The 26,446-nt window shown below is 44.3% G+C and overlaps 1 protein-coding gene across 1 annotated transcript in view; it reads right to left on the reverse strand.

The window, feature by feature from the left end:
* Positions 1 to 26,446, reverse strand: part of LOC134346960 (phospholipase D1-like) — a 176,938-nt gene that overhangs the window by 115,244 nt on the left and 35,248 nt on the right. Inside the window, exons 2-3 of the mRNA XM_063048860.1 lie at positions 4,831 to 4,986; positions 3,915 to 4,048 (exon numbers count right to left, since the gene is read on the reverse strand). Of these exons, the coding sequence (XP_062904930.1) occupies positions 3,915 to 4,048; positions 4,831 to 4,951 (255 nt within the window). The 5' untranslated portion in view covers positions 4,952 to 4,986. The remainder of the gene's footprint in view (positions 1 to 3,914; positions 4,049 to 4,830; positions 4,987 to 26,446) is intronic.

Consider the following 26,446-nt stretch of genomic DNA (forward strand, 5'->3'; position numbering starts at 1 on the left):
ACAATGGGCCTTACCACTAACAGAGGAAACTGCGGACCCCTGATTGGGAACCCCTGCAAAGGGGCATCCTTCTACTCTGAGGCTTATTCTCTGATCCTAGACTACCCACCACCCATCTGAAGCATCCTCTCTAAACTCCAGCGAGTGCAGGCGCAGGGCTATCAAACATTCTTCGTATGTTAACCCTTTTATTCCTGGGATCGTTCCGGGGAACTTCCTCTGAACCAAACTTGTACAGCACCAGTACTGATTATCCACCACCCCCATCACTCTCGCACAGATCATCTTGCTAGTTTTAGAATTCAAAGTAAATTTATTGTCTAATACGACGTTAGTATTCATTTTATTTCAGGTATTTACAGGAAAAAAGATATTGAGTAGAATTTTACTAAAACTATACATACACGGATAAAGAACCAATGTACAAAAGACAAACAGTACAAATAAAAAAAATACTGAAAAATAATGAGTTGCAAAGAGTCTTTGAAAGTGAGTCACACACACAAATGCCGGAGGCCCTGACCTGGTGAGTTCCTCCAGCATTTTGTTTGTGTTGCTCGGATTTCCAGTATCTGCAGATGTCCTCTTGGTTGTGATTTGAAAGTGAGCCTGTAGTTTGTAGAATAAGTTCAGAGTAAAGGTGAGTAATGTTATCCATGCCACTTCAAGAGACTGATGGTTGCAGGGGAATTGTTCCTGAGCCCGGTGACGTGGGAGCTCAGGCTCCTGTACCTCTGGCCTGACGGTGGCAGCAGCCACAAGAGGGTACTACCTCGATGTACTGGTGTGATGAAATGATCTCAAACATCAGAAATCCAGCTGGAAATCCAGAGCAACACACACAAAATGCTGGAGGAACTCAGCAGGTCAGGCAGCATCTGTGGAAAAGAGTAAACAGTCAACATTTTGGGCTGAGACCCTTCATCAGGTCTGGAAAGAAAGAGGGGAGGTCAGAGTAAGAAGGTGGGGGGAGGAGAGGAAGAAGTACAAGGTGGTAGGTGACAGGTGAAATCGGGAGAGGGGGAAGAGGTGAAGTAAAGAGCTGGGAAATTGATTGGTGAAAGAGATAAAGGGCTGAGGGGTGGAAGGGGATCTGATAGAAGAGGACAGAAGACCATGGAAGAAAGGGAAAGAGGAAGAACACCAGAGGGAGGTGATGGGCAGGTAAGAGGAGAAAGTGTGATAGGGAAACAAGAATGGAGAATGCTGGGGGTGGGGTAATTACCGGAGGTTCAAGAAATCAATGTTCATCAGGTTGATCAGGTTGGAAGCTTCCTCATTGGAATATAAAATGTTGCTCCTCCAACCTGAGTGTGGCCTCATCACAGCCATAGGGGAGACTGACATGTTAGAATGGGAATAGTAAGTAGAATTGAAATGGGTGGTTTCTGGGAGATCTGTATGGATGGCAAGCAAGACCACAAGAAACTGTGGGGAGTTGTGGACGCTGCCCAGCCCTTGACAAATGCCATCTGCCTCTCTAGGCACTAACTGTGTCTACACTTCTTACTGTCTCAGAAAGGCAGTCGACGTGTGGAAGTGGTCCATGGGGCAGAAGTGTGTAAACACACACCATCCCAGTATAAGACTATTGAATGAACCTCTTGTACATTGAAGATAGATTGTGATGTCAACAGTTTATCTCCTCGTGGCCCTCGCTCTGTATTGTGTGCCTGCACTGCACTTTCTCTGTAACTGTAAAACTTTATTCTGCACACCATTACTGCTTTCCCTTGTACTACCTCAGGGACTTACAGCTTGAAATGATCCACATGAATGTCTTGAACAATTAAATTTTTCATTGTACTTCTGAACATATGACAATAATAAACCAATTACCAGTACAGTACAGGAACAGGCCCCTCACCCAACAATCACCATCATCATTATTTTCCGTGTTGTATGACATCATCATTATGTGCTGTGTTGTGTGATGAGGGTGATCAGGGTCTTTCCATGACCACGATTGTTCTTTGCAAACTTTTCGACAGAGGTGGTTTGCCATTGCCTTCTTTTGGGCAGTGTCTGTACAAGACGGGTGACCTCAGCCATTATCAATACTCTTCAGAGATTGTCTGCCTGGTGTCAGTGGCCACATAACCAGGATTTGTGATATTCCCCAGCTGCTTGTATGACCATCCACTACCTGACCCCATGCTTCACATGACCCTAACTGGTGGGGGGGTTGGGGAAGCTAAGCAGGTGCTACACCTTGCCCATGGGTGACCTGAAGGCTAGCAGAAGGAAAGAGCGCCTCACACCTCCTTTGGGAGAGAGGTATCTCCACCCCATCACCCAGTCAGCCAACAATGCCTCTGTCAACTATGGTGCTAATTTGAGTGAGTGCCGTCAGCCTGCATTTGGTTCATATCCCTCCCTGTTCTGTTTCTGTCTGAGAGACCACTGGTTCGTGTCCCTTCCTTCGGAGGAGCCGCTGGTTCTGATTGCTGCCCTCAGAGGGGCCACTGGTTCATGTCCCTTCCTTCAGGGGGGTCACCGGTTCATGCTGCTTCCCTCGGAGGGGCTGCTGATTCAAATTGCTGCCCTCAGCTGGGTCTCCAGTCTCTTAGGGATGTTACTGAAATTCTGAGGTTTATGGACTGGACTGTAGTTTATATTGGCCTCTTTCAGTTCTATGTTTTTTTTTGTGTTCCCGCCCATTCTTTCTTCTTGCCGATTGGTGGGCTGGGGGTTTGAGGCTTGATGTTCTTGCTGGTGTTTCTCCACGTGGGTGGTCTGTTAGTTTTTGTGAGAGGGAGGGGTTGGGCTTGTGAGTTTTGGTTTGTTTTTCTTTTCATGCATGGGGGGGATTACAACTAGAATGCAAAGGGGGGGTTGATGTCTTTCTTTCAACTGCTTCCACAGTTTTCTGTATCTTATGGCTATCTGTCGTATTCAGAGTTGTATTCTGCGTACATACTTTGATAGTAAAAAGGGCTGTGACCTATCAGCCTTATTCTCTCATAATTATATAAACCTCTGTCAAGACTCTACGCAACCTCTGATACTCCACAGAAAAGTTTGTCCAACCTCTCCTTACAGCTCATACCCTCTAAGCCAGGCAGCATCATGGTGAACCTCTTCTGCACCCTCCACATCCTCCCTGCCCACAGCTGCACACAATACTCCAAGTGCAGCCTAACCAAAGTTTTATACAGCAGCAACGTGACTTCCCAACACCACAGCCGACGAAGGCAAGCACATCACATGCTTTTCTTACCATCCTATCTACTTTCAGGGAGCTATGGACCAAAGAGTCTTCTCTGCAGCTTATTAGGAAAGCAACTCCATTGGCAAGGAGGCCTTCTCTGACCACCTCCTCCATATCACCGTCAATTTTGGAGGATCATCCAGCACAGAATGGACAATTCAGCCTCACCTGCTCATACTAACATAGAACATACAGCACAGGAGCTGGCCACTCGGCCCACAATCTTGGGTCGAACCAGCTAAAAAGTAAATCAACCCCCCCCCCCCAAACATTAATCCCTCCTCCCTACACCATATCCAAATCCTTCCATCCTTCTTACATCCGTGTACCTATCCAAACGTCATGGGGAAGGTTTCAGGAGTAAACCCCGAGGGAAGAATCTGGAGCTGGAGTCCCTAAGGCAGTCCTACATTGAGTTCAACATTGATTGGCAACTCCTGCAATGCCGCTGGTGCCGAACTGTATCAGGTCTCTGTCATTCTTAGGATTCATCAGCTGTGTGGAGAGGGGTAGCCTGCTACATGGGCAACAGCTTGCCCTCCATTTCGAACTGCCCAGGTTTGTGTATCCAGACAGCCCGGATGCAACATCCATGGTCGACCCTGACCAACAGAGAGCCTCAGCAGTCAATAAGCCAACTGTCTTCAGAACTTAGAACAAGACAACGTGAATCCACGGGGGAGGAAAATGGGGGTCACCATACCTTGATTCCTCGCAGATGTCGCTCAATGCCTTCGACATGTACGGTGACAGGTACGCCTTTCAGGAAGACCTGGCGGTTCTTCTCCCTGAATGGCTTTATGTTATACACCAGTAGAAATGGGCTGGGCAGGGTATCTGAAAATAAACATAGTACATAGACCAGTACAGCACTGGAAAAGACCACTCCTCCAGTTGTGCTGAATTAATTGAACTACTAATTAAATGTTTATCTAAACTAATCCCTTGTGCCTACACAATGCCCATATCCCTCCATTCTCTGCACGTTCACATGCCTATCTCAGAGGTGGGGGTGAGATGGAGGAGGGAGAGACCCGGGTTGGTAAGAGAGCTTGGGGGAAGAAATGGAAAAAGGTGGGGAGGGGGATAGGGGGTAGAGGGAGGAGAGAAGGCAGGAGGAACTGGGGGAGAAAGCAAGGAAGAAAGTGGGGAAGTGAGTGGGGAAGAGAGGGCAGAAAAGAAGAGGAGGGGGAGAGAGGCAGAGAGTGGGGGAGGGGACATTGAGGGGTGAGAGGGTGTGGGAAAGGGAGGAGAGAGGAGGGAGGAGAGTGTTAGATGGGGAGGCGGGCAAGTTTGAAGGAGGGAAGGGAGGAAAGAGGAAGAAAGAAGTAGTGATATTGAGAATGAGGGTGAGGCAGAGATAGTGAGACAGACAGAAAGAGAGATAAGCAGGAGGCAGAGAGACAGGAGAGGGTGAGACATTGAGGGAGTGTGAGAGAGATGAGAATGGAGAGGGGAGAAGGCTCAGTGAACCGGGGACTCAGTTGAGTTGGTGCTTCTCCCTACTGTGCCCCTGCACTGCCAATGTAACGAATGTGCAGTTTGTTCTTATTTTAACTCATTGCCTCTCTCGGGTCGATCTCATCGTTGAACACAGTGTAAAGAAACTACCAGGTCACCTGTGCTCTCCTCCCATTCGACATGGTCCACATCATCTACAACTGCATCCAGCTGCAGTTCACTTGGACTCAGCGGCGTCTGTGGGTCCAAGGTTGCTAAGTTTATGAACTCTTGAGACATCCTTCACGACAGGGGCACCCAGTCCATCAAAGGATCTGAGGAGAGAGAGAAGACACATTCCAATACAGAGTGTGGAAAAGGGGAAGACATCAGTAGACAGATGACTGTGGGGAGCGCTGTCGCCTCAGGAGATGCACAGATTACAATCAGAGTCAGACACAAGAGTTTCTGCAGGTGCCCTCCTACAAGGAGTGCTGTCACTGCAAAGCAGCATCCATCAGCCAGGCCATGCCCTCTTCTCACATCTGCTATCAGGAAGGAGTACAGAGCCTTCGGTCCCACACCACCAGGTTCAGGAACAGCTATTATCCTTCAACCATCAGGCTCCTGAACCAGCATGGATAACTTCACTCACCTCAACTGATTCCACACCCTATGAACTTTTAAGGGCTCTACATCTCATGTTCTCAATGTGATATTATTTATTTATTTTGTTTTTCTTTATATATTTGCACATTGTTTTTTTTTGCACATTGGTTGTTTGTCAGTCTTTGCTTGTGTGTAGTTTTTCATTGATACTATTACGTTTCTTTCTATTTACTGCAAATGCCTGCAAGAAAATGAATCACAGGGTTGTATATGGTGACATACATGTACTTTGATAATAAATTTATTTTGATTTGCTCAAGATTAAAGTTCAGACAAAATGCAGGAGGAACTCAGCAGGTCAGGCAGCAGTTATGGAGGAAAATGAACAGTCGATTAGATCTTGGCACAAGACGTCAACTCTTTATTCTTTCCATAGATGCTGCCTGACCTGCTGAGCTCCTCCAGCATTTTGTGTGCGTGGCTATGAAATTTGTTGTTTTGTAGCAGCAACACAGCACATACTTAAAAACTACTAAAAGTCACAAAATAGATAGTGTGGTACACAAATAATGTTCATGGACTTTTCATAAATCTGATAGCCCCACTTTGGGAAGAACGTTCAGACCTTAGAAAGGGTGCAGAAGAGGCTTACCAAGATGCTGCATGATTTAGAGGGCATGTACTATCACGAGAGGCTGGATAAACGTGGGTTTTCTCTGAAGCGCAGGATACTGAGGGAATATCTGACAGAGGTTTATAAGATTAGTGGTAGAGGTGGTAGGGTTTGGAAGGATTCCATCTGCAGGAAGACCACCATCTCATCTTAGGGTTTGGTAGGATTGACCCTCCATGAGGACCACAACCTCATTGTAGGGTTTGGAGGCTTGCATGCTTCAATGATCCAGAAAGCTATGTTGGCTGGAGTCAGTGCTCTGGCTCTTGGTAGGGTCACCCATGTGAAACAGGTCAAAGGGTAGAGGCCAAACTAAGAGTGGTCCACTGGTCCTCCAGGTTCAGGGGTCAGGGGTCAGTTCAGGACTAACAACCCTGACTAGTTAAACAAAATTGTTCCGGAAACAGTAATGAAGAATCCTGCTACATCTGAGTGCGATGGTTCCGAGTCTCCGCCCGGGACTTACATGACTGACAGTAGAGAAAACCGAGAGGAAGCTACTGACACAATGCAGGAAGCCCTGAACACCACCAGAGATGGAGGACCTTCACTATTGCCCTAAACAAAGTGAAAAGCAGCAACAGAATGGAGCAGAGAGTTATAGTGCAGGCAGACAATAAGATGCAAGATCACAACAAGGCATAGGCGGCCTTAGCTATATTTCATCCGTTTCAACTGAAACGGGCCCCACCCTCCCAGGGGCCCCCGAATGACATGCAAAAATTCAATGCACAGCTCCCAGACGTCACAATATTCTCCTGCTATTGCCAGCCAAACCACCAGTGGGCACTTGCTGACTGACATCTGAGAAAATGCATTAAAATATTTACTTCACTTGTAAACATTGCTTCTAGCAAAGAAGGCTACTTTTCAATGAGAGGAAAATGAAATGCTCTTATCCTAGTGGTGCTGAAAAATGGAAAATATTAGACAACAAAACAAAACGTCTAAATAGTCTCCCAAAAGTTACATCTTTCTTTGGTCCAGTATCTGTAAAAGGCCTGCCGACTGCAGTTGCTGCTGCACCATCGTCACAGCATTGGGGCTGCAGTGCCAAGTGACAGTGTAAGTGGTACAGGAGATGTTGATAATCAGAGCAATGAAAATGAGAAGAACAATTCTACTCAAACAGATGGTGATAATGATGACCAAACTTTGTTTGATGAACAAGCACCACAGCATAATGACAGTCCTACAACTGAGACAAGTGAGGGAGATGCCGCCACCAGTACACCAGACAGAGAGAAAGCCCCACTAACATTCACAGAGACCGATTCACAACCACTGGCCTGCAGATTCTGAGCTACATTTACAGCAACAATCTGGTTGAACTGTGTCCTAACCTCACCATTGCTCTAAGACTCATGCTGACAGTGCCTGTGACTGTAGCGAGTGGAGAGAGTTTTTCGAGGCTAAAGCTCATCAAAACGCATCTGAGGACAACTATGCTCCAGGAGCGTCTGTCAGCTCTTGCTCAGATATCAATTGAGCATGAAATCACAAGATGGCTGGACAAAGATGAGCTCATTAAAGCATTCTCAGCACTCAAGCACAGGAGGGTGGTGAAGTTCTAGTGGTAAGTCTTTTAACACATTTTTAGCAGAAATAAAGTTTATAATTAAAATAATAAAATAAACCACGTATTTCACTCAAAATGTGTATAGATGATTAGGTGGCGTTTCCACAAATCGTAATTTCTCTCTCCCACTTTCGTTCGTTCTCTCTCTCTCCCTCCCTCTCTCTCTCTGCTCTCCAGGCCTTACGCGAGCTGTCCGTGGTATGAAAGAGCGTGAGACGCAGTTTGTCATAAACTTCCAGTAGTTAACTTTCAGACACTGTTCATTGAATAAAGTGTGAATTTTCATTAAATATAACATTGCTTTTGTTATTAATTTGAGGGAAATTGTTTAAGCTGTTCTTATGTCAGCTGATACCTAACACATAGTGCCATTCAATGCAGACTAGTTGCTGAAAAGGGCGAGGCTTCACACTCCAAAGCAAAAAATGTCATTGTTTCAGTTTTTAATTAAGAGAATTGTTTGGATTATGTTGAGTTGTCTGTCCATTATGCTGAAAGTGCATATAATGCATCAACATTTAAGTCTGAAATTATACCATTATTGATGCAAACCGACTTGAATATTCACGTTTTTTCTTTCTTTTTTTTGGGAAGCAGGGGTAGGAATCCACATTAACTCTTGAAATGGACCCCCAGATGCTTAAGGCCGCTTATGCAACAAGGTAGACCGTGAGGACAAGAGTCTATCTTTATCGTACAAGAGTCTGACAACTTGGAGACTGTTGATTCCTCTCCATAGATGCAGCCTGACCTGCTGAATACCTCCAGCATTTTGTGTGTTGGGGTCATTGTCATTTGTTGCTTTCTACTGCCTTATTTGGCTTCTGTGCATTGCAATTAGGGTGGCAAGGTGGGGATATGTCTCTTTCAAAGAAGGTGTAAGGTGCTCCTTCCCTCCACTAGCCTACAGGTCACTCTTGGGCAAGGTGTAGCACCTGCTTAGACCCCCGACCCCCTTCCCTCTCCCCCGACAATCAGGGTCACGTGAAGCCACAGGCTCAGGTGGTGGATGGTCATATGAGCAGCTGGTGCATATCACAAGTCCTGGTTATGTGACCACTGACACCAGGCAGACAAGCTCTGAAGAGTATTGATAATTGCTGGGGTCACCCATCTTGTAAAGACACTGCCCAGGCGCTGGTAATGGCAAACCACTTCTGTAGAAAATTTGCCAAGAGCAATCATGTTCTTGGAAAGACTATGATTGCCCACGTCATACGACACTGCCCATAGTAAATGAACAATCATATGGTAATAATTAAAGAGAGTGTCACGGTAACATAGCGGTTAGTGCAACATATCACAGCACCAGTGGCCTGGATTCAGTTCCACAGTTGTCTGTAAGGAATTTGTACTTTCTCACCGTGACCACATGGGTCTCCTAATGGTGCTCCTGTTTCCTCCCACAGTCCAAAGCCTGGATGGGTTCAAAGATTCATCGTTCATATGGGTGTAACTGGGTGACGGGGACTCACTGGCTTGGAAGGGTCTGTGACTGTGCAATGCCCCAAAAAATAAATAAACCCCTTGTAGGCTGGCACCTTCATAGACAAGCTACAGGATTATATCCTTAGAACACCTGGCCCACTGTTTTCAGCGGGGTGTGCTACCCCACAGAGCTTATTTTATTTTACTGAGATACACCTCCAAGATCACAGGGTTTGGAGGCTGTTGTGCCTCAACGATCTGGAGAGCTGGAGTCAGAGCTCTTGGTCGGGTCACCCATGCCAAACAGGTCAAAGGGTAGAGGCCAGACTAAGAGTGGTCCACCGGTCCTCCAGGTTCGGGGGTTCAGCTCAGGGCTAACAACCCTGACTGGTCAAACAAAATTGTTATGGAAACAGCATTGAAAATACCTTCTACAAAGCCAAGGACAGACAGAGATGGAGGAGCTTCATTGCTGCCCTAAACGCCAGTGGCGTAACAGACAGATCATAACAACAATAAATTGAGAAAGAGTGCAGAACTGTCCCTTCGAGCCATGCTGTCCTGCAATCCACAGGACAATTAATCTTAGCCTAATCACGGGACAATTTATAATGACCTATTAATCTACCAACCAGTACATCTTTGGACTGTGGGAGAAAACCGGAGCACCTGGAGGAAACCCCTGTGGTCACGGAGAGAGTGTCCAAACTCCTTACAGGCAGCAGTGCGAATTCAACCCGGGTCACTGGTACGGTAAAGTGCTATGCTTACCACTACCATGCTTCCTTATGGAGGTGTACAAAACCATGAGGCATGTAGATTGGGTGAATTTACTCAATCTTTCCCCCAGGGTTGAGGAATCAAGAACTAGGGGGCATAGGTTTAAGGTGAGAGTAGAGACATTTAAGCAGCACCCAAGGGGAAAATTGTTCACCCAGAAGGTGGTCATTATATGGAACGAAATGCCAGAGAAAATGGTTGAGGCAGCTACTCTCATCATCATTATTATGTGCCGTGTTGTATGACGTTGGTGATCATGGAGAAAAATAAAACAAATACAGTAAAAAAATATATATAATAGTTTAATTTAAAAATAGGGCAAAAACAAATAATTTTATAAAAAGTGAGTAATGTTCATGGATTCAATGTCCCTTCAGAAATCTGATGGCAGAGTGGAAGAATCTGATCTTGAATTGTTGAGTGTGTGTCATCAGGCTCCTGTACCTCCTTCCTGATGGTAGGAATGAGAAGAGGGCATGTTGTGGGTAGTGGGTAGTGGGGGTCCTTAATGGATGCCGTGTTTCCGAGGCACCGCTCCTTGAAGGTGTCTTGGATACTATGGCGGGTATGACCCAAGATGGAGCTGGCTAATTTTACAACTTTTTGAAGCTCCTTTCAATCCTGTGCAGTAGCCCCCCGCCCAACCCCGTACCAGATGGTAATACACCCTGTCAGAATACTCTCCACAGTACATCTGTCGAAGTTTGAGTGTTTTAGGTGACAAACCAAATCTCCTCAAACTCCTAATGAAATACAGCAGCTGTCTTGCCTCCTTTGTTGCCTTCTATATATGCTCCCCCTGCTCCCAAGACCATCCACTGCCTGCTCCCATGGCTGCAAGTGGCCCTCCCCACCATTCAGCAGGAAAGCATCTTCCATCATCAAGGACCCTGACCACCCAGGCCATGCACTCTTCTCGCTGCTGCCATCAGGAAGGCGGTACGGGAGTCTCAGGCCACACACCACCAGCTGCAGCAACAGTTATTACTCTTCAACCTTCAGGCTACAGCGTGGATAACTTCACTCACCGCAACCCTAAACGGATTCCACAACCAGTGGACTCACTTTCAATGACTTGACAACTCATGTTCTCAGTAGGTATTACCTATTTGCTTTTCTACTATTTTATGTATTTTTTATATAGTGTTGGCGTGTGGCCAAGTGGTTAAGGCGTTCGCCTAGTGATTTGAAGGTTGCTATTTCGAGCCTTGGCTGAGGCAACGTGTTGTGTCCTTGAGCAAGGCACTTAATCACACATTGCTCTGTGACGACACCGGTGCCATGCTGTATGGGTCCTGATGCCCTTCCCTTGGACAACATCGGTGGCGTGGAGAGGGGAGACTTGCAGCATGGGCAACTGCCAGTCTTCCATACAACTTTACCCAAGCCTGCACCCTGGAAACCTTCCAAGGCGCAAATCCATGGTCTCATGAGACTAACGGATGCCTATAATAATATTTTTTTTGTGTTTGCAAAACTTGTCTTCCAGACGCTGCCTGACCTGCTGAGTTGTGTGTGTTGCTTTTGCACATTGGCTGTTTGTCTGTGTTTGTGTGCAGATTTTCACTGATTCTATTGTGTTTCTTTGTACTTACTGCGAATGCCTGCAAGAAAATGAACCTCTGGGTAATATATGGTCACCTATACAAACTTTGATAATAAATTTACTTTCAATTGGGTGCATTTTCCATTTTCATTTACCATATAAATGCCTGCAATATGTAACTGAACAACTTTAGAAACATGCTTTTGTCTGACCACTATTGTGTAGAACGTCGATTCTAAAGGACAAATTGAACGGACACTTTTTCTATTTTTGTTACGTCAATCACCATATATTAACTGCAATCTTCAGGAACGTTTTCTTCTCAATAAACAGACTTTAAAAAAGAGAGCTAATCAATATTACCATGGATACAGAACGTTATTGACTTTGGTGTTGTCTTTGAATACGCAAAAAAAAAATCGCTAACAACGAACGTCATAGTCCTGCAGAGGTCTGTTTTAAATACAAACCCTTGTTTACAGGTGGCAATGCTGCCCCCCGACACAGAAATCTGCGAGGCAGACCTACGCTTGTTTTCCAATCTGAGAAAGAGGCCAATCAGCTCATCGAATCCATGCTAGCTCTCTGAGCTCCTCCAACAGTCCCACTCCCCCTTGTTTCCCTTCAGCCAAAATTCTCAAAGTACATTTGTTATCAAAGTTTCGGATGGTGGTGAATATTGGCAACTTGGGTGAGGTGTTTAATGTTGTGGTGTTCACCCAGCCTAGCAATCACCAGTCAAGGTGACATCTTCAGTTCCCAGTTGCTGGTGTTTCTCTCTGGGAGTGCTCACTTTTATATAGTCACCCCCCAACCCCCACGTTTGCTTGCCTGGGATCTGATTGGCTACCCTTCTATTGACCTTTGAATTCTATTGGCTCGCATCTCTTTGGCTCTTAGGGATTTGTAGATGGCATCGATTTCGATGTTTATTTACGGAGTTATCAGAAGAGAACCATGCTTCTCAATGCACATGGAAACACGTGACCCTGCTCGACATGAATATCTGAGAGATCACAGCTCGACTGCTCGAACCTCATGGCATCACAATCGCTCACAAACTTGTCTCAAGAACTGAGATACCAGTAAAGACAACCGAAAAAAGCGAAGTGGCATACAGGACCACCTGTGAAGAAGAACTACGTTGGCCAGACAGGACGTAAACTCTCAACTCATTTACGGGAGCACAGACTGGAGATACAGGGACATGATCCACTGTCGCTGAACTCGGTACATGAAACCGGGAAGGACACCACTTTAACAGGGAACCGTGCAGGCAAACATGAAGCAGGCCCGAGAATTTTTAGAAGCGTGGTTCTCTTCTGATGGCTTCATAAACAAATTTATTGAAATCGACACCATCTACAAATCCTAAGAGCTAAAGAAATGTGAGCTGATAGAAATCAAAGGTCAACTGAGGCAGTAGCCAATCAGGGCTGAGGCATGCATACGGGGGAGGAGTGGGTCGCTATATAAACGTAATCACTCCCAGAGAGACACACCAACAACTGCGCACTGACGATGTCACCTCGACTGGTGATGAAACATCTGCAAGCTAATTGCCAAGCTCGGCGAACACCACAATAAATTATCAAAGTACGTATATGTGACACAACCTTGAGATTCATCTCCTTACAGGCAGCCACAAAACTAAGAAAACTAAAAGAACCATTGCAAACAGTAAAAGCAAGCAAATAGCATTGAGAACTGAAGTTTAGAGAAAGAAGCAAAGCCAAGGAGGCCTCAGTTCAGTGCAGAGCAAGTAAACATCACGGGACAGCCTGGCCTGACCCTCATCTCTGGTCCTGACACCCAATCTTTTCAATCCATCTGGCCCAGCATTTAAGTTGTCCAAACATCGAATCATTCCTCGCTCGAGGACCCAGCCCCCGTCGATTCGATACACTCTGGGCCTTGGACTTCACCGCATCTTATCAGCCCGTAACCGACTTTCCAAATTTGCCTGGCACTTAGATCAATCAATCCGTGGGTCCTTCCTCATGGTTTGGTGGATGAGCCTTGCCTCAACTTCGCCCCAATGCAGCCTCGCGTTCGTTCACCTCAACTCCGCTTGCCTCTCCATTTTCTGCAGCAATCGTTTACCAGAAAAAGTGGTATTAGTAAAGTATCTTGTTGTATTCTTTGTTTTGTTTGCTGCTGATAAGTAGTCACTGGGCTTCGCCAGTGCCAACTTAAACCAGAAATACTCTCTGATAAACCACTGTAGAATTATTATTTTCCTTGTAGACTAACTTTCCAACACTTACTTGCATTTTTATATAAGTACTGATGGGTGGTGGGGTGGAGATACAGCTGTCCCCTGCTTTTCGAACATTCGCTTTACGAAACCTCACTGTTACGAAAGACCTACATTAGTACCCTGTTTTTGCTTTCAGAAGGTGTTTTCACTATTACGAAAAAAAAAGCAGCATGCGATAAAAGGCAGTGCGTGCCCCGAGCAGCCACTCTCGCCGGGATTCGGAACGGCATTGCTTAAACACGTGCCTGTGAGCAGCCATTTGCAAGATGAGTTCTGAGGTATCGGAAAAGCCTAAAAGAGCTCGTAAGGGTGTTACACTTAGCGTAAAACTAGACATAATTAAGCGTTTCGATCGTGGTGAACGAAATAAGGACAAAATGAGTTTGGCTTGTGAAAGCTGACGAACATGATGTTGAAGAGGTTTTGGCATCCCATGACCAAGAACTGACAGATGAAGAGCTGATGCAATTGGAAGAAAAAAGGATAACAATCAAAGCCGAATGAGTAATGATAAAGTACGAATTTAATTTTGAAAGGGTACGTCGGTTTAGGGAATATTTGCAGGATGGTTTGAGTCCTTACAAAGAACTGTGTGATAGAAAAATACGCGAGGCTCAGCAGTCAAGCAAGCCTTCCACATCAGCCACAGCAGACGACGAACCTCGACCTTCGACATTGAGGCAGGCAGACATAGAAGAAGGTGACCTGCCTGCCCTAATGGAAACAGACGACGGCGAGATGACACCCCAGTGTCCCACCACCCCAACCCCCAGGCCACGGACAGATACCGATTCGCGGAGAATGCAGCAGTAGCCGGGAGACAGAGCACATCTTTAAGAAAAAAGCCGAAATAAACATGCTAATTAATTAGGTGCCACCGACACATAATTGTTGGCCCAGATCAGAGACGACGCAATGGGAAATCGGCACTGATCTGGGCTGACAATTACGTGCTGGGCAGCACCTAATTAATTAGCATGTTTGTTTTGGCTTTTTTCTTAAAGATGTGCTGTGTGCCTCCCAGCTACCGCTGCACCCCTACATGCTTTGCGGCAATGTATTGCTCGGCGGCCTGGAGGGTGGGGGCCACTGCACCACCCAACCTGCGACGACTCAATCTACCACACCATCATCCATGTGCACAGTGCTGTCTTCCCGATTCCCTTAAGTGGTACTACACTGTACATACATTATTTCTACTTTATATAGGCTGTGTATTTTTACATGTTATTTGGTATGATTTGGCAGCTTCATTGCTTAAAGGTTACTGGAGAGCGCTTGCGCCGTGTTTTTGCCAACAGCACTTGCGTGAGATTTTCGCTACGGAGAACGGTGTAGTAATGATTGTGGAAAAGTATTTCTTCTTTATATAGGCTGTGTATTTATTATATCATTCCTGCTTTTACTATATGTTACTGTTATTTTAGGTTTTATGTGTTATTTGGCATGATTTGGTAGGTTATTTTTGGGTCTGCGAACGCTCACAAAATTTTCCCATATAAATAAATGGTAATTGCTTCTTCGCTTTACGACATTTCGGCTTACGAACCGTTTCATAGGAACGCTCTACCTTCGGATGGCGGGGGAAGCCTGTACAGTGCCACTAAAAAGTATTCACCACCACCTTCCCCCTCCCGTGGCGCGTGGCCAAGTGGTTAAGGCATTGGACTAGTGATTTGCAGGTCGTGGGTTTGAGCCCCAGCCGAGGCAGAATGTTGTGTCCTTGAGCAAGGCACTTAACCACACAGTGCTCCAGTCCACCCAGCTGAAAATGGATACCAGCAAAATGCTGAGGGTTAACATCGCGATAGACTAGCGTCCTATCCGGGCGGAGTCTCGTACTCTCAGTCGCTTCACGCCACAGAAACTGGCATAAGCACCGGTCTGATGAGCCTATAATGCTTGGTACAGACTTCAACTTTTTAACTCCGCCCCAGAATGTTTCATGTTTTATTGTTTTACAACATTGAATCACAGTGGATTTTAATTTGGCTTTTTTTGACACTGATCAACAGAAAAAGAACTCTTTCGTGTCACAGTGAGAATAAATTTCTACAAATTGGTCTAAATTTATTACAATTATTAAACACAAAATAATTGATTGCATAAGCATTCAACCCCTTCAAGTCAGTATTTAGTAGGTGCACCTTTGTCAGCATTTACAGCCTTGAGTCTGTGTGGATAGGTCTCCATCAGCTTTGCACATCTGGACACTGCAATTTTTCCCCATTCTTCTTTGCAAAACTGCTCAAGCTTTATCAGATTGCATGAGGATTGTGAGTGAACAGCCCTTTTCAAATCCAGCCACAAATTCTCAATTGGATTGAGGTTTGGACTCTGACTTGGCCACTCCAGGACAGTAACTTTACTGTTTTTAAGCCACTCCTGTGTAGCTTTGGCTTTATGCTTGGAGTCATTGTCTTGCTGGAAAACAAATCTTCTCCCAAGCTGCTGTTCTCTTGCCGACTGCATCAGGTTTTCCTCTGGGATTTCCCTGTATTTTACTACATTTATTTTACCCTCTACCTTCACAAGCCTTCCAGTGCCTGCTGCAGTGAAGCATCCCCACAACACAGCAGCCACCACTGTAATATATGATCAATTCCTTTCAGAGCAGAGCAATGACACTCCCGCCCTTAACACTATGTATTGATCTGTTGTCTAGGCATGCATTGTTCTCTCTCCCCTCTCCCTCACTGCAATTTGATTACATCAGTCAAAGCCATCTTCCACGTGTGTGCTTTTATTTAATTGATATGTAGTTCTATGCAGACACAATAAATTGGTGACGAGTACGGACCTGAATATCAGAAAATATCATGAACTGCAGTGACAGTTACGGGATGAAACAGAGAGAGTTAAACAGCACGAGAAAGCTGTCAGGGACGCTAAGAAAAGGAACACGCAGGAAACAGTGAAGACACGCTGAACTTAAAATGCAAATAATGTGGCAATGGCTTCAGTCGGGAAAGTTGATGAAATTAATAGCACTAATGAAGGTTGGGAGACATATAGAGATGGTGGAACTGTGTTATCATGTGAACAACATGGAGAAGCAAAGCCCCTAACACTCCTAGCTTAATGGGCCCAAGAACATACAGTCTCTTATACAACTTGGTAAGCCCTGCAAAGCCAGCAATAAGACATCTGATGAAATTGTTACAATTTTATAAAATCACTTGAGCCCTAAACCATTGGCAATTGCTGAGAAATTTAGATTTTACAAAAGGAACCAGTCAAAAGATGAAAGCATTTCTAAATCATCATCAGGTGCCGTGCCCAGTTTGAACTTTGACTGCCATGGCCCACACACTCCTATTTCAGATCAAGTGGATCAATTTATTGGTATTCATTTCCAGTTCTCTGGCTGCTGTCTCCATCATCATTTGTCTTTGTCTTCCTCTTGCTTTCTTCCCTCCAATCTTTCCCATAATTACCGTGCATTCTAGCTCCTCTTACCTAATCACGTGTCCAATGAAGTTACGTTTCCTTTTCATGATCTCATACATTATTTCTCTTTTTGTGTTTGCTCTGTTCATGATATCCTCGTTAGATATTTGTTTCGTCCATGAAATTCTTTGCATCCTCCTCAAAAACCACATCTCTGCTGCTACAATTTGTTTCATGTTACTAGATATTGTCCAACATTCTGAGCCATATAATATAACTGGATAAATGTAACATTTCAGTACTCTGAGGAGGGTTGTCATGCCTAGTTTACTATTGGTCAGTATACTCTTTATTCTCGTAAAGGTGTCTTTTGCCATCCCTATTCTTCTTTTGATGTCCAAGTCGCACCTGCCATCTGATGTCACCCAGCTTCCTAAGTAGCAAAAGTTCTGTACTTGTTTTATGTCTTCCTCATTTATTCTCAACCTGCAGATAGGACTCTCCCTCTTTTTGGATATCATCATACATTCTGTCTTTTTGCAATTGATAGATAGACCCATTTTTGCACTTTCAACAACTATATCAATTAAGTTTTGTAGTTCTTCCTCCGTACTTACAATTAACACAGTGTCATCTGCATATCTGAAATTATTGATGTTTTCACCACCAACTTTGATTCCCAAGATTATTTTTTGTTTTTTGTAATATTGTTTCACTGTACACATTAAATAAATCAGGGGAGAAAACACACCCTTGTCTAATGCCTTTCTTGATTTTCATAAACTGACTCACTTTTCCATCTATTCTTACAGCGGCAGTTTGTTCTCAGTACAGATTTCTGATTAGGTGGAGGTCTTTCAAATCTAGATGTAGAGTTTTCTGTAATATTTCAAATAACTTATTGTGCTTCACTTTATCAAATGCTTTTGTGTAGTCGATAAAACAAACAAACAAATCTTCTTGCACTTGAATAGCTCGTTCTGATAGTAACCTTAACATCAATATTGCGTTTCTTGTACCTTTGTCTTTCACAAAACCACATTGTTCTTTACCTATTTCAGCTTGTATCTTACTTTTAGCTCTTGTCATCAAAATTCTTAGAGGCTTCTTGGTGATATGACTCATTAAACTTATGGTTCTATGTAATTCACATTCTATTGCACCAGGTTTCTTAGGAAGTGTGATAAATACTGATTTTTTTTCATCTCTTCTGGAATTATTCCAGTCTCATAAATGTCATTGATTAATTCAGTAAGTTTTTCAATTCCATAATCTTCAAGGGCGATAATTTGTTCTATTACTAATTCATCAGGATCTGCTGCCTTTCCTTTCTTCATCTTATTTATTGCATTACAAACTTCAGATTTTAAAATACTTGGACCTTCAATGTTTTTCTTAATTTCTGGTTTTTCGCCTCAATCGTCTTCAAACAATTCCTGAATATACTCAGTCCATCTGTTCATAATCTCATCTTTTTCCATGATAATGGTACTGTCCTTTGCTTTCAAACATCCACCTGAAGAACAGAGGAGCTTTTTACCAGTGATATTCTTGATTTGTTGATGTAGCCTTTTTGGATCAGTAATAGGGATTCTTTCTATTTGCTCATATTCCTGGTTTAACCATTCTTCTTTGGCTTTTTGACATAAGCTTTTAACTTTTTTTTACTCCAAGGACTTATATTCTATTGGATTTGCTTTCTTCTGTCTGCTTTCTTCCATTAGATTTTTGATTTCATCTGTCATCCATTTATTCTTTGTGCTTTTTTCTTTTTTAGGAATCACTGACTTTGCTGATTCTACCAAGGCATCCTTTAGAGAGTTAAATTTCATTTCTACATGATTGCTATCCATCTTCAACAGATTCTATTTCTAGACTTTGAAATCTATTCCTTACTTCAATTGTAAATTTTTGTCTCAAGTTTTCTTCTTTAATTAATTGCAAGTAGTCAAGGGATTGTTCAGGTTTTTGCTTCTTTAGTTTTTTAAGTTTTACTTTTACACGACATACTACTGGGTTATGGTCACTACTACAGTCTGCATGTGGATATGTTTTGTATTGAGTCACTGAGTTTCTAAGTTTTAGGACATTGGGCAATATCCGAAAGAATGCTCCTTGTTAGATTCAGAGGACAACCATTTGATTTAGCAATTATACAGGTATATGCACCAACAACAGATGGAACAAATAAGGATCTAGATAAATTCTATGAAGAGCTTGAACAAGCAAAGAATGGATGCAAATCTCAGGATACTGTTATTGTCATGGGAGATCTAAATGTTAAAGTAGGACAAGGTGCTGATGGAAATACCGTAGGAAAACTTGGACTAGGGGAAAGAAACGAAAGAGGTGAGAAATGGGTAGAATGGTTCAAGATGAATAATCAGGTCATTAAAAACCATCCAAGACACTTGTGGACCTGGAATAGTCCAGGTGATAATACTAGAAATCAAATTGACTTTATTTCTAAATACTGAATTGAATTGAATTGACTTAATTTCTTACATCCTTCACATACATGAGGAGTAAAAATCTTTATGTTATGTCTCCATCTAAATGTACCATGTGCAATCATAGTCATTTATAATAAATAGAACAGTCAATGTAATATAGAAATACACTCAAATCAGCGTGAGTTCATCAATCTGATGGCCTGGTGGAAGAAGTTATCCCAGAACTTGTTGGTCCTGGCTTTTATGCTGCAGTACTGCTTCCCGGATGGTAGCAGCTGGAATAGATCGTGGTTGGGATGGTTTGGGTCTCCAATGATCCTACGGGCCCTTTTTACACCCCTGTCCTTGTAAAAGTCCTGAATCATGGGAAGTTCACAACTACAGATGCACTGGGGTTGCCCACACCACTCTCTGCAGAGTCCTGCGATTAAGGGAGGTACAGTTCCCATACCAGGCAGTGGTGCAGCCAGTCAGGATGCTCTCAGTTGTGCCCCTGTAGAAAGTTCTTAGGGTCTGGGGAACTACACAAACTTTCCCAGTACTCTGACTTTAGAGATGGACTTTCTATGACAGGCTTGTATGTGTCATGCACAGTCAAAGCACTCAATAGAGGCTACTGGCAGAAAGAGACTTCACCTTAGAATGGGCATTGACCATTGTAATATCATAGAGACTGCAGAAAAGGATGCAGCAGAACCACAGAAAAGGAGCAACACCCCCCACCCCCAGGTACAGAAAAGGAGGTTAGAATATGAAATGCACAAAACGTCCCTGAATGGTGCAAAAAGCAAAAGATCTTATCGATGTGGCAAATCCTCCCATGATGCAAATAACTGCTGGTTAAAAGAAAAAGTCTGCAGAAAGTGTCACAGACAATGTCACATAGAGAGTCTGCAAGGCAGACAAAAAGCTCAACCGAGTGAAGTCTCAAACACAAAACTAAGCAAATGCATAAAGTTGCCAAATGTAAAACAGAATCAGACAACATAGAGTTTGACAAAGGTGAACTGTCACACCTAGAACTGCATAGTATAACTGAAGCAGATCACAAATGCATCTGGATCACAATAGATGTGCCCAGTGTAAACTATAAATTGAGCTGGATTCAGGGTCAGCTTTGTCTGTAATTTCAGAGGCTGACTACAACAGACTGTTTTCTATGATACCATTAGAAAAGACCCCAGTAATGCAAGGGACTTACGCAGGTGAAAGACTGCCTCCCAGAGGCAAAATGAAAGTAAATGTGATGTATGGAGGGCAAACACAACAGTTAGAGTTTTATGTATTGGAATGTGGAGGGCTGGAACTTTTCGGATGTGAGTGGTTGAGAAAAATCCAACTAGACTGGCACTCAAAGCTCTCAGTGTGGCATCAACAGGCAATGCAGCCCAAATGGTAGCACCAACCAGAGACTGGCACAGCTGCTTAATGCTAATGAGATGTTTGAGAAGGGGATTGGTAAATTCAAAGGCATGAAGGCCTGAATTGAACTGGATGAAACAGCAACACCGAGATTCCATAAAGTGCGTCCAGTGCCTTACGCTCTACGTCCTACAGAGGATGCTGAACTGCAGAGCTTGGAGGTGTCTGGCATTCTCTCCAAGGTTGAGTGGAGTGATTGGGCCATGCCCATCGTCCTGGTGATCACGAAAGGGAAGGCCAGAGCCGTTCGCATTTGTGAGGATTACAAGGTGAGAATAATCCTGGCTGTGTACTGTGCAGTATCCCCCTGCCATGGATAGAAGACATTTTTCCATCTTTGGCAGGCGGGGAGAGGTTTCAAAGATTGACTTATCACAAGCCTATCTGCAAATGAAGATTGAGGAGCCAAGCAAGAATTTCCTCACAATCAACAGTCACAAGGGACTGTTCCAGTATAATTGTCTCATCTTTGGCATTGCATCAGCTCCAGCAGTTTGGCATAGGGCAATGGACCAAGTGCTCCAAGATATCCCAGGAACACAATATTACCTTGATGACATCATAGTGACTGGCAATAATGATGAAGGGCATCTCCAGAACCTTGGTAAAGTGTTTAACTGGATGAGTGAGTATGGTCTGCATGCAAAGAGAGAGAAATGTGAGATTTTCAAGAATGAAATGTCATAATGTGGACACATCATTGATAAGCATGGCTTATATATGTCACAAGAGAAGATTGAAGCAGTGATGCAGGCATCTAAACTGGAAAATGTGTCAGAACTCAGGTCATACTTGGGCCTTGTAAACTACTACCACTGGTTTCTCCCAAACATTGCTACAGTGCTGCACTCATTGAATACACTTTTACAGACAGGAGCAAAGTGGTCAGAAAGTGAAGAAGAATTCAAGAAAACAAAGAAACTAATAACATCCGATGAACTGCTCACCCATTATGACCAATCTCTGCCCATCAGACTGGCGTGTGACGCATCTCCAAATGGCATTGGAGCCGTTTTGTCACACCCTATGAAACATGGATCGGAATGCCTGATTGCGTTTGCTTCAAGATCACTGACAAGCGCAGAACACAACTGCACACGGATGGACCGAGAGGCCCTTAGTCTAGTATGGGGAATAAAGTTCCATCACTACCTCTACGGACAAAACTTTACTCTAGTGACAGATCACCAGCCCCGTGTGTCCATTTTCAATCCCAGGAAGGGAATTCCAGTGATGACTGCTACTCGGTTCAGACACTGGGCACTAATCTTAGTGCCCACTCTTATGACATAGAGTTCAAGGGCACCAAACAAAACAGCGATGCTGACAGCTTGTCATGTCTTCCACTAGTCGCAACTGAAGAAAAGTCTTCATACTGTGACCCAGCAGAGGTGTTCCACACCACATTGGTGAATCAGCTGTCAGTAACGAATTCTGAAATACAAAGAGACCCAAGGTGTGACCTGACATTGTCAAAAGTCTATGACATCACCATGCAAGGATGGCCAGCTCATGGTAACCCTACATTTCCAGAGTTCTCAGTGAGATGAGACCAACTGTTGGTATTATTACGTACCCCGTAACTGGGTTGCCAAACCAGCCGAAATGGACCACTTAGTTGGAGTCTGGTTTTACAGAACTAATAAAGTTTTATTAAAGAAATAAGTAACACAGTACTCTAGTCATAAGGATATAAATGCAACAGGTTAGCAATGATAAACCACACATGTACACAGAACTAGGGTAATAGGAATCAAACAAGCTCTATCGCAGTCTAGCGGTAAAATGATCAGTCTCAAGTGACGCAGAGTTCAGTTCAGCTCAGTACAGTTCGCAGTGATCGCTGTTGTGCCGTTAGAGAGAGAGAGAGAGATAATATGCAAATCTGATTCAGACAGACCTTTGTTCTTTGCAGTTAGCTTTTGGGCAAACCCTTTTAACGTCTTCTGTGGTCACCGACTGTGACCCCTCCGTTCCGGATACGACCGTTCTTCCGCGGTGAACCCGGCACCCAGGCAAGGACTGACACACACACCAGGTTCACGCCGATCGTACCTTTTCACCCTGTGCGTCTATGGTCAGTTCCTGCGACCAGACCTCCAAACTCCCACCAACTTGTGGGGGCGCACCGCTCTTCCAGGGTCTCGTTATCTCGTGATCTCGTGGTGTGTCGTACCTTAGCAAACCTGTTCTTTTTATCCCCCTGCTGGGGTATCGCCTGTCCATCAAACTTCAAACAGTTCAGGTTCAAAGTAACCGGTCTGTCAATACTCGGAACTGTGTCTCTTTTCGTTAATCTCTCTCTTCTCTCTTATTAGCATTTTGAGTGTTTCTCCATTGTCTCCCTTATCTCTCTCATCAGCATCAATCTTCTGATAATTTGGTTTGTTGGCACAGTATATAAAAGAATGCTGATGTGTGGATCTTGTGGTGTGCTTCCCTCTAAGCTGCATACAGTGTATTAGAAAATTTGCATGAAGGACACCTGGTTACAGCCAAGATGAAGAATCTCACAGGGAGCTAAGTGTGGTGGCCAGGAATAGATAAACAGGTTGAAAATTTGGCCAATGATGTTCAGTATGACAAAACGTTCAAAATGTACCCCACAGGCACCGTTACACCCATGGGAGTGGCCATCGTCACCATGGCAAAGAGTATATATTGACTCTGCTGGGCCATTTATGGACTCCACGTTTCTGATTGCTGTGGATACTCATCTGAAGTGGCCAGAGGTTACACCAATGAAGTCAACCACCTCAGAAAGACTTTCTCCACTCTGAGGACTATCTTTGCCAGAAACAACATACCAAAACAAATTGTGAGTGACAACGGACCACAATACACATCACAAGAATTCCAACTGTTCATAAAGAAAAATGGTATCAAACATTTCAAGTCAGCTCCTCACCACCTAGCAACAAATAAGTTAGCTGAAAGGTTTATCCAAATCTTCAAGAAGTCCATTAAAGCAAAGGACAAGAAGGACATTTCTCTCCAGCACAAGGTGGACAACTTCCTATTTGGGTATTGGTACTCTGTTCATTGGTCAACAAATCAAACACATGCAATGCTGTTCATGAGCAGGAATCTGAGATCTCGCATAGACCTCCTGAAACCAGACCTCCAGAGAGAAATACAGTGCAGCCAGTTACTAAGTTAAAGAGCTTCGAGGTTGGACAAGAAATTATCGAGAAGACAAGTGGACACCCAGTAGAATAGCTACAAGAATTGGACCACTGATGTACACAGAGGATGTTGGAGATCAGACATGGAGAAGCCATGTGGACCAGGTACTGGAAGCTCAACTGAAGAACATACCCGAGTTGACTGCATCCAACAAGACGGACACATTACAGTCTCCGGACCTACCTCTCAGTGATGAACATGACACTGGAAACAGAGAACATCATCTTAGATAAGACACCGATCAAACTTGATGCTACTCCACAGGTCCAGAGGCACTATCCTGAAAGGAACAGAGTGCTACCCAAAAGACTGAACCTTTAGAACTGTGAAGTTAGTTATGGACCTTTATTGTCAACAACCTTTCCCGTCAGAGGAGAGTGAGAGCTGCAATGACTGCATCATAGAAAATCAGTAATCAGAGCAGTTCTGCCAGGTATGTCCCACCAAGACCAGGATGAATTTTATCCCCCAAGCTAAACTCCACCCACCTCTATCCTCTATGCTAGAGGGCACAGCCTCAAAATGGAAGGGTGATCCTTTAGAAAAGAGGTAAGAAGAATTTTTTTTTTTAGCCAGAGAGTAGTAAATCTGTGGAATGCTCTGCCATAGACTGCGGTGGAGGCCAAGTCCGTGGGTATATTTAAGGTGGAAGTTGATAATTTCCTGATTGGTCAGGGCATCAAAGGATATGACAAGAAGGCAGGTGTGTGGGAGTGAGTGGGACCCAGGATCAGGTATGATGGAATGGCAGGGCAGACTCAATGGGCTGAATGGCCGAATTCTTCTCCTATGTCTTATGGTCTTACCCAATTTAGTAAAACAGTCAGTATAATCAAAGAAACACACACAAAATGCTGGAGGAACTCAGCTGGTCAGGCACCATCTATGTGAATGAATAAACAGTCGATGTTTCGAGCTAAGACCCTTTATCAGGACTGAGAAGGGGGAAGACATCAGAATGAAAAGGTGGGGGGAGGGGAAGGAGTATAGTCAGAAGGTGATAGGTGAAGCCAGGTGGGTGGGAAAGGTCAGGGGGCTGGAGAGGAAAGAATCTGATAGGAGAGGAGAGTGGACCACAGGAGAAAGGGAAGGGGGAGGGAATCCAGGGGGAGGTGATAGGCAGTAAAAGGTCAGAGTGGGGAGTGGGGATCAGAGAGAAAGGTGGGGGGGGCATTTGTTCACTCGAGAGAGAAATCAATATGCATGCCATCAGGTCGGAGGCTACCCAAATGGAATATGTGGGTCCTCCACCCTGAGGGTGGCCTCATCTTGGCACAGGAGGCAGCCATGTCAGAACAGGGACCCCACATATTCTCTCTTCTCCCATCTCCCATCGGGCGAAGATACAAAAACCTGAAAACAAGTACCACCAGGCTCACGGACAGCGTCTACCCCAATGTTATCAGAGTCTTGAACGGACATCTTGTATGACAAGATGGACTCTTGGCCTCACGATCTACCTCGTTGTGATCTTGCACCTTATCATTTACCTCTACCACACTTTCTCTGTAGCTGTTACACCTTATTCTGCATCCTGTTATTGTTTTACCTTGTTCTAAACTTCATCTGGGGCAGCCCGGCAGCGTAATGGTTAGCACAGTGCTTTACAGTACAGGTGACCTGTGCTCATTTCCTGCTGCTGTCTCCAAGGAGTTTGTACATTCTCCTGTGACCGCACGGATTTCCTCCGGGTGCTCATGTTTCCTCCCACAGTCCAAAGACACACCATTTGGTAGGTTAATTGGTCATTGTAAATTGTCCTGTGGTCAGGCTGGGGTTAAGTTGGGGGATTTGCTGGGTGGTGTGGCTCAAAGGGACAGAAGGGCCAGTAAGTAAATAAACAAATAAAAATCAGGGTTCTATAAAAGGTGTATTGGTAGCTCCCTGGTTTAATTACGAGACGAGTTACTGGTTACATTACTGAACTAATGAACCAGGAGCAGGGACTAGCCATCCAGTGACCCTGGGTTCAAATCCAATTTGGCAGTAAATTTAGGTCTCGGCAGCAGGCTGTTGGGAGATCTACCCAAGGTGACTGCCTGCCCACTTCCAAGGATACATCCATGCCCAGTTACTCCTGAAGAGGGATACTGAAAGTATCTATTGGCTCTCTGGAGGTCTTCAGGGATCAGTGAGTAGATTGTTATTGTCTTACCTTATTCCAGCTGACTGCACTGTATAATAATTTCATCTGTATGTAGTGGGGCTGGACCCAGGCCCGAGACTGAGGAAAGACTCATGGTTTGATTGATTTAAATGCCAAGCCGAATTGGAAAAGTTAGGTAAGGGCCAAATTAGGTGGCGGAGCACCAGCCAGAGAGCATATTGATACGGAAGGGTCCGGGTTGAGAGCAAGATCTGGACAATGTAAGTGCTGGGTTAGATTAAAAATGACAGGGCATTGAGGCCAGAGGCAAGGCACCGGCTGGTTCAAATTGCTGCTCTGTGAGGTTTATTCGTCTCCACGCT

This window comes from Mobula hypostoma, chromosome 5 (assembly GCF_963921235.1).
Source record: "Mobula hypostoma chromosome 5, sMobHyp1.1, whole genome shotgun sequence".
Classification (NCBI taxonomy): Eukaryota; Metazoa; Chordata; class Chondrichthyes; order Myliobatiformes; family Myliobatidae; genus Mobula; species Mobula hypostoma.